Source organism: Zea mays, chromosome 2 (assembly GCF_902167145.1).
Source record: "Zea mays cultivar B73 chromosome 2, Zm-B73-REFERENCE-NAM-5.0, whole genome shotgun sequence".
Taxonomy (NCBI): domain Eukaryota; kingdom Viridiplantae; phylum Streptophyta; class Magnoliopsida; order Poales; family Poaceae; genus Zea; species Zea mays.
Window position 1 is genome coordinate 19038022 of NC_050097.1, and position 9164 is coordinate 19047185.

Genomic DNA, 9164 nt, shown 5'->3' on the forward strand with positions numbered 1-9164 from the left:
ACGCTCGCAGCCGCCCGCCCCCCGCGTCCGTCGCCGTCACGCAGCGCGTTCCGGGGCCGCCAGAGCGCGTAGTGCGCTTCGGCTCGTTCGACGCAGCGGGCGGCTACCCGCAGCAGTACGCCTACAGCGCCCAGCGGGCCCCGATCCCGCCTCCCGCTCCGGCCGCGCTGCAGCGGGCGGCTCCGCCTGCGCCGCCGAAGGCGAGCTCGTGGGACTTCCTCAACGTGTTCGAGAACTACGACTCGTACGAATACGACACGTACTACTACGACTCCGCCACGGCAGCTACTGCGGCCGCGGCGCCTTACACGCCGAGCCGGAGCTCGCGGGAGGTGCGCGAGGAGGAGGGCATCCCGGACCTCGAAGATGACGACGACGAAGACAGCGTGGTCGTGAACGAGGTGGCCGGGCAGTACTCAGCACCTGGGAGCGGCGGAGCCCGCAGCCGGCGCAGCTCGCTCGGCGGTGTCAGTGCCACCGCCGAGCTCGACCAGGCGGAGAATATTATCGACGTCATCGGTGAGTTACGGCGAAGGCCAACCGCACATGGTAATGTGTCGGTGCACGCTCCACCACCTCCCACGCGGAGGGCCGTCGACAAGGAGAATGTAGCTTGTGAAATCAAGGCACAGCTTGTCCGCACGGCCGAGGCGGCTAGGCAGCTCGCGCCAATGCTCGAAGTCGGGAGGCCAAGCTACCAAGGCCGCAGTGAGCTACTCCGTACATCTTATCTACTTCATGCCCAATTCGACTCGGATTGTCAGTAACTTGTGCACTTGATGCTTAATTCTTTGTTCAGCTTCCTCAAAGATGATGTCGGCTATCTCCGTGGCTCATTTGGGGTGCAAAGACATGGACGCCGTGGACGTCGGAGTGGTAGCGATGGTGGACTCGCAGAGCCTATCCTCGGCACTTGAGAAACTCTATTTCTGGGAGAGGAAGCTGTATGCTGAGGTCAAGGTATGGTCACCATCTTCTGATAAAGAGCTGTCCTTGTTTTTAAACTTATATTACAGTAGAACTGATCTATGAACTGGAGTCTGGAGCTATGATATTGTTGGTTTATGGAAATGTTCAATGGAAATTAAATGATAATGTTGTATGGTATACTGCAATCATGTCACTTCAATGTGTGTTGTTAGTTTTATGTTAGTCAGAATCCACATTAAACTATGCCTTAGTCTTAAACCATGATTAACCTCTACTAAACTAATTAATGGCGCTGGCCACCAACAGTACTTTGCTAAGCGAAGGTTAATGTTATTTTGACTTTTGCATATATGCAGCAAAATCCTTAACTTCATGCTTTTAAGAAAGGCAGACTGCTAAGTCTATGATTTGCAACCTAATATGTTTCTGACTAGTATTAACTGATTAGTTTTACTAACACAGTCGTTTGCTAGCAGTATTTTTTGTGTATAGTTCAGGTCATGGTCATGTTAACGAAGGGTCCAGTTAGAATAATACCCACCACGGAAAGTGGCTTTCTAGAAGCCCAACGGTCAGATTTGTAAGAACATGTCCCGTTAACCTTCTAAAATATTCTTCTGATCTGTATTAATGGAGAGTTATTGGGCCAACTAGTGGAACCTGGGAGAACAAGTGGATATATTTTGAGAAGCCATTTGCTTTCAGTTTTACATGTCACAGTAAATAGAACCGGTTCATTCAAAAACAGTAAATAGAACTATCTTTTGTTTATTTGAAACTGCAACCATCTTCTTGATTTGGACATGCCACATTATGAATTTATTTTGTATCATTGATTTTGATAATGTTATAGTTCAATAGATTATGTCCATACAGATTTTCAGTTTTTCACACTTACTCTCTTGTTTTTATAATAATGTTTTCTTTATCTCGGCTGATGTATTTCTCATGCAGGCCGAGGAGAAAATGCGCCTACTTATTTCCAAGAACTCCAAGCGACTGAAATTATTAGATCAAAAGGGTGCAGAGCCTCAAAAGATTGATGCAACTCGAAATTTGCTGAGAAAGCTTTCAACAAAGATAAGGATAGCTGTGCGCGTTATTGCCAAGATTTCAAGAAAAATAAACAAATTAAGGGATGAGGAATTGTGGCCGCAAGTTAACGCTTTGATCCAAGGGTATGCCCCTCTTTTAGCTCAAGGAGAGTGCTTATCTGTTGTTACTGTCCATGCTATTATTGCTGTTGTTGTATTACTACTATTCTTACTCTTAATATTACTATTACTACAACTTTTGTGTGTGTGTGTCCGGGGGGGGGGGGGGGTCCTAATCAGTGTCGGACAGACATACTGAATTGAATCTTTTATGCAATTGATAGTGAGTTGATGTATGCATTCGTGCAAACTGAATGGATTGAGAGGCAACCATAAACCTGGATTTGTAGGATTGTCTTGTCTGAGAGTTTTTGTATACCTAGTTGCAGGCTATATGTCAGATCATGTTAAGTGGTCTAGAATAAATTGAAAGATTTACTTGCTTTCTCCCTTTGGTTGCACCCTCTTTTGTATTGCTGGCCCCTACCTGAACAAATTATTGGCTATTTCCAGGTTTGTATTAATGTGGCAAGATAAATTGGACTCTTACCATAGACAGTGTCAAGTGATATCAGAAGCCAAAAACTGTACCTCGGTTCTGTCAGGTGAAAATGGGCAGGATTTGGTGTTGGAGCTTGAGGTAGAGCTGATCAAATGGATCATCAGTTTTTCCTCTTGGGTGAATTCACAAAGGAACTTTGTAAAGGCACTGAATGGATGGCTAGCACTCTGTCTTAACTACGAGCCTGAGGATAATACTGCTGGAGTTCCATCTTATTCACCGGGAAGCATGGGTGCTCCATTGGTTTTTGTTACCTGCAACAAATGGTCCCAAGCCATGGATCAGATTTCTGAGAAGGATGTGGTTAACGCCATGCAAGCTCTTGTGTCTAGCGTGCGGCACCTGTGGGAACAGGAGCATCTTGAGCAAAGCGAACAAATAATCTCAATCCGAGAAAGGGAAAAATGGATCAAATTTTTGGAGAGGAAGACCCAGGATATTAGTAAGGAGGCTGATGAACTAAACAAGAAGCTGGCATTAATACCAAGTCGGCATAGACTGCATGTGCCTCGGATCGTACAATTGTACGAGGCGCATTGTGTTGAGGCAAGTAGCTTGCACATAAATCTGAGGCTGGTTCTTGAAGCCTTAGAGAACTTTGCTGCCAATTCGCTGCAAGCTTTCCTGGGTGTGTCAAAAAGTGCTGAAGGGACAAGGCTGCCTAGGGATAATGTGAGGAGAGAGCGCCGTAGTTCGAATAGAGGTTCAAACTACAAAACCAGCTCCTAAGATGCAGAGCTGGTAGCATGAGTCGCTCAGGTGTGGTGGCTTGCTGTGCAGATGAAAAGGCCACGGTCTTGTGCCACAGGCAAAACAACTTGAATGGGGGGTTTGAGCCGTTGAAAATCTGGCATTCATGAAGTTTTGGTTTAATGGTACAATTTATTTCGGGGGGGAGGGGGGTTTAAAAAACTATCAAGGCTGGTTGGTGACCAGAGAAATAGAGCAGATCCATAAGATGAAACCCTAATAGTAAGGGGTTTCATCCCTATGGTCTATGGATGCCCTTCATTTTTCTGGTCACTAAACCAGTGCTTAGACAGAACATTTTGCCCAGTGGCAGTGTTGAGGTGCCTAACGTGCGTTGTTTGCCTTGGTTCATGGACGTGTATATATAATGCACCCCTTTGTTGAATAACCACAAGGTTATACCGTTGCGAAGACTTAGTAGAGATATGTCGTGCAGGCTCGGAACCATCCCTAGATGCTGCTATCGCTTCTACGTTCCAGGCCACACGAGTCCTCCCAAAAAAAGCAGTTGCATTTTGGTGACAATGTATGTGTTGACGCCTTTTCGGAGCGTCAAACACTCAACAAGAACCGTGGCGGTGCTCTCTGATCAGGCGCGGACGGTCCGCGGCACAGGGCCGGACGGTCCGCGACCTGGCGCAGGGGCAAAGGTTCCCTGCCTGACGGCCGGACGGTCCGCGCGTGCGCAGGGGGCGGCGAAGGTCGCCGGTGGCGCCTGGATCTCGCTCCCGGGAGGGACCCCGTCGGGGAGGAGAGATCCTAGGTGGTGTCTAGGCTCGAGCAGACCGACCTAGACTCCTCTAATCGACGTGGAGTCGAAGAGAGACGGAGAATTTGGGGATTGGAAGGCTAAACTAGAGCTAAACTAGAACTAGACTAGAACTACTCCTAATGCGTAAAGTAAATACGAGTAATAGACTTGATTTGATCGATTGTTGGGGGTTCAATCGGCCGTAGCCCTTCATCTATATAAAGGGGAGGTCTGGATCCGCTTCAAACTGATTTCCGAGTTAATCCCGTGGTTTTAGATAACCAATCCCGCGAGAAACTAGGAACCCTAACTGATTCTGCGCACGCGCGGACCGTCCGCGCCACCACCGCGGACAGTCTGGACCGCGGACCGTCCGGCCTCAGGGCCGGACCGTCCGCGAGACACATTTGGTGTCCAACATATGCCCCCTGCCTTTTGGTGAAGGTTGACGAACCAAAAGCATATGAACTAAACCTGATGTAAGTCACCGGCTTTTCAATATTAAGATCATTTAATAAAGCACCAATGTATAAAGGCCGTTTCAGATTTTATCTTTCTCGGCCATGACCGTTTGATCACTGAATCAAAAGGAATAGAATGGAGGTGCCTCCAGTATGGATAGACAAAGGGACTATACATGTACCATGGATTCAGCATCGTACCATTCCATGTTTGAACAGGATAATATACCGACGATGAGTAAACGAGTGGAAAGTACCCTGGTCTCATAGGATAAATAGGCGATGCTTGTTGTGTCGCCTTTCGGGTCGTTTCGTTTACCCGTTTCGTTTTAGCAGGTGACCGAGGTTTCTTCGTTGACCGATCACGCAGAACGGTCTTCTCGCTAGTATTCTTGGAGAGCAACTGATCAACATTAGAGTCAGCTTTGATCAGCCGACCATTTGTGCTTTGCCGTTGTGTCTCCTTCCCTTTTAAGATTTTGTGTGGAGGCTGACGTCTTTGGGCATAGGCGGATTGTCCGGCAGAGGTAGCCGAACTGTCTGTCTGAGCACCGGACCATCCGCACGTAGGTGCCATACCGTCTGTTGTGTTCAGGCCAGGCTGTCGTGCTTGGCTCATTGATTGTGCCTGCCCCCCGGTGCCTCCGGACTTTTTAGCCTTATCGTCCGAAGCCTTTTGAGCAATCTCCTTTTGTGATATATTCGACGTGCGAGGACTACCAATGATGATGTTTTTGCTTTTGCTTTTGCCTTTATCGACCATTTTGGGCCGAACTAAGATCTTTTTGCATGCGATATCTATTGTATTAACAGGAAATGGTTGTGTGTCCACTTGCATCTCCTGAAAAGCTAACCGGCCTTCATTTATGGCCGATTGTACCTGTCGACGAAAAACATTACAGTCATTGGTGGCATGAGAAAAAGAATTATGCCACTTACAATAAGCACGTCTCTTTAATTCATCTATAGGAGGGATAGTATGAGTTAATTTAATGTTGCCATTTTTAAGTAACTCATCAAATATCTTATCACATTTGGCAACATTAAAGGTAAATTTAATCTCTTCTTGCCGATTCTTTTGAACCGGTTGTAAGGAAGAACATGCTGAAGATTTGGCCTTTGTTGGCCAAATAAACTCAGCGGTATATACATCTGCAGATTCATCATCTGAATTATCACGCTCTATCAGATGTATAGTACGAGCGGCCGATTTTGATGTCTCTTTAAATCGGCTTTCACAGGCTAAAGCCCGCTAATGTAGCTGGGCTATCGAAAAGAACTGGGTCCCATCTAATTTGTCTCTTAAGTAGGATAGCAACCCATTAAAAGCTAACCCTGCTAGCTCTTTGTCTGCGACATGGATCCGAAAGCATCGGTTTCTAGTGTCCCGGAACCTCCGGATATAGTCATTAACCGATTCTTCACGTCCTTGGCGGACTGAAGCTAAGTCAGCTAGCCCTAATTCATATTCCCCGGTAAAGAAATGTCCATGAAATTTACTTTCTAACTCATTCTAGGAATTAATGGAATTAGGAGGCAGGGCGGCGTACCATGCAAAAGCGGTACCAGTAAGGGATAAAGAAAATAACCGAACACGAAATGCTTCTCCATCGGCCAATTCGCCTAGGTGTGCTAGGAACTGGCCTATGTGTTCGTGTGTGCTTCTCCCATTCTCACCAGAAAACTTAGAAAATTCTGGTATCCTTGCCCCTTGTGGATATGGGACAGTGTCAAACCGGTGATTATACGGCTTTTGGTATGATTGCCCTACTCTGGCTATACTAACTCTGAACTTATCTCGAAATAGTTCAGTCATCTCTTCCCTAATTTTTTCCATTGCACCTGGTGGCAGACCACCGGATCCTGGGCTATGGGGCTCATTTGGTCGGGTATTAGTATACCGACCTTCTTGTCGTGACCGATCGATAGTGTTGATCGGTCTGTGGTTGTATGATACGTTATGGTTTAAATATGTAGAGGGCGAAACATACTGCTGCTGTGGTGTGTAATAATTTGGTGCATGGCGTGCAACAACAGGTTCTGCGTATGCGTATCCAGTTTGTCCGGTGGTAAGTCCGAACTGACCGGTTGCGTTCGCCATTATCGGGACGCCATGTGGTAGTCCTGGTGCGGGCCCGGACTGTCCGGCAGGGAAAGCCGGACGGTCCGCGTAAGGGTCGGACGGTCCAGGCAGGAGCTCGGACGGTCCGACCGCGTCCAGGGTCGCCGATCTGCCAAGCAGGGACGGCGGTGGTGGTACTTGCCCTGTATATGAGTTCATCGGCATACCATATAATGGCTGGGGCTGCAAATCCCTATTTGTTGCCGATGTATTAGACATAGATATCCTGTTACTAGTCTCATATGATGGAAAACTAGGAGCAACAGACTTCTCCAACGTACGCGTTAATTTTCTAATTGACTCTTCTAACCCTACAATCTATTGTTTCATTTGATCCTGTTGCTGATCTACATAATATTTAATAGATTGGATATCGTCAGGTTTACTTACGTTGGGGACTTGAAGCGAAGATAGGAGAGATGCAACATCGGTCTCTCCATGTTTGATAACCTTCTGGTGGCGATCCACCGTGTACTGCGACAAGAATTTCTCCTTCGCTTGGCGCATGTAGTCCTCGTATTGCTGTTGCTCATCGGCTGTTAGATTTTCGACAGCCGTCTTCAGGATATTATCTGGGGAGATATCGGTGTGATCTTTAGAACCGGCCATTTGAGAGCCTGATTTTTAGTAGATCTAAACACCTGTCCCCAGCGGAGTCGCCAAAAAGTATGTTGACGCCTTTTCGGAGCGCCAAACACTCAACAAGAACCGTGGCGGTGCTCTCTGATCAGGCGCGGACGGTCCACGGCACAGGGCCGGACGGTCCGCGACCTGGCGCAGGGGCAAAGGTTCCCTGCCTGACGGCCGGACGGTCCGCGCCCTAGGGCCGGACAGTCCGCGCGTGCGCAGGGGGCGGCGAACATCGCCGGCGGCGCCTGGATCTCGCTCCCGGGAGGGACCCCGTCGGGGAGGAGAGATCCTAGGTGGTGTCTAGGCTCGGGCAGACCGACCTAGACTCCTCTAATCGACGTGGAGTCGAAGAGAGGCGGAGAATTTGGGGATTGGAAGGCTAAACTAGGGCTAAACTAGAACTAGACTAGAACTACTCCTAATGCGTAAAGTAAATACGAGTAATAGACTTGATTTGATCGATTGTTGGGGGTTCAATCGGCCGTAGCCCTTCATCTATATAAAGAGGGAGGTCTGGATCCGCTTCAAACTGATTTCCGAGTTAATCCCGTGGTTTTAGGTAACCAATCCCGCGAGAAACTAGGAACCCTAACTGATTCTGCGCACGCGCGGACCGTCCGCGCCACCACCGCGAACAGTCCGCGAGACACATTTGGTGTCCAACAGTATGTAAAGTGACTGAATGTAAAATCAGTCAAATGTGCATTCCTGAACGATCTTTGCCAAACGAAGTTGTACATATGGTGTATTTGCAATCATCTTACTTTGCAGAAGCCTTGTAGGCCGGTATCTATTAAGCTATTCTGTCTCCAACAGAGTGCAAATTTTTTTATTTCTTGCAAATTACTCCATAAATTATTAGACGTTTTGGTATTTTTCTTTACTTTTGCTGCGCAGTTTGACAGCAAAGAGAACCATATAGGTGAACTGGAAAAAGATAGATGGCAATGGATACTAGAAATCCGAATAACCGACGGGTTTTACTCGGTATTAAGACGGGTATAAAATGATTTCTTTATTTGCTGGTATGTTAATCAGTAAGAATCTCTACCCATCGGATAGACAGATATAAATATGGGTGGACACTACTCGTACCCATATACCTATGGGTAAAACCAGTGATGGACCTAGTGTTTGGTCATAGCCTATGCAAATCTCATTGAGCTAATTAAACTGTGAAGTTTGGAGCATGTTCTGCAATAGAAATCTATGGACACGGCGGCATCAGAGCCCAGGCAGGCGCCTAGGGTCGCCAGGCCCTAGGTTCACCACTGGTTATAACATACCTGGATCATACCATTGTTACCATATAATGAAACCCATCTTAGCTAAAAAATCCTTCTCCGGCTATTGTTTGTTTAGCTATCAAGTTAAATAATATGGTTTGTTATATTTTAAATTGGACTTGTTTTTATGTCTATTTGATGCTTTGAGTGATTAGATTATTAGAATTTAAGACCTTTCTACGGATATGGGTTGTTAAATTATCCATGTGTAATACCCAAATTTATAAAACCATATGATAAGGGAATATTTCCTTGGATATTTTGTCCCTATTTAATAAAGCATGTGAATACCACATTTAAAAACAAATTATTAATAAAAGACGTGCCACAAAAAAATTATGCATCATGTTGAGTTTTATTTGATTGTGCATTTATGGATAATAAAATAAGTGTATCATCAACAATATGTTAATGGACCCATGGAATTTAACCTCTAATTTGAAAAAAAACAAAACCATGAAAATGGAGAAGGAAAGAAAGAAATACCATATAATACAGAATAAATTTATAAACATATAACTTCATCACAATTTGGTATAATCAAGGGGAACATTTAGACCGAGTACAAACGTGCCACG

At 46.2% G+C, this 9164-nt stretch overlaps 1 protein-coding gene across 1 annotated transcript; it reads left to right on the forward strand.

Annotated features, from left to right (window-relative positions):
- The first annotated feature begins 601 nt into the window (after nt 1-601).
- Nucleotides 602-3428, forward strand: LOC100381838 (uncharacterized). The gene is made up of 4 exons (NM_001174630.1): nt 602-708; nt 800-960; nt 1885-2108; nt 2538-3428. Exons 1-4 carry the CDS (start codon nt 672-674, stop codon nt 3313-3315), a joined length of 1200 nt encoding a protein of 399 aa, NP_001168101.1. The 5' UTR covers nt 602-671; the 3' UTR covers nt 3316-3428.
- The last annotated feature ends 5736 nt before the right edge of the window (nt 3429-9164 follow it).

Bases quoted from the DNA above. Each gene is read 5' to 3' on its own strand.
- LOC100381838 (NM_001174630.1), top strand. From the start codon at position 672: ATGCTCGAAGTCGGGAGGCCAAGCTACCAAGGCCGCA. The intron at 709-799 runs GTGAGCTACTCC...TTCTTTGTTCAG, and splicing joins GCCAAGCTACCAAGGCCGCA to CTTCCTCAAAGATGATGTCG. The intron at 961-1,884 runs GTATGGTCACCA...TTTCTCATGCAG, and splicing joins AGCTGTATGCTGAGGTCAAG to GCCGAGGAGAAAATGCGCCT.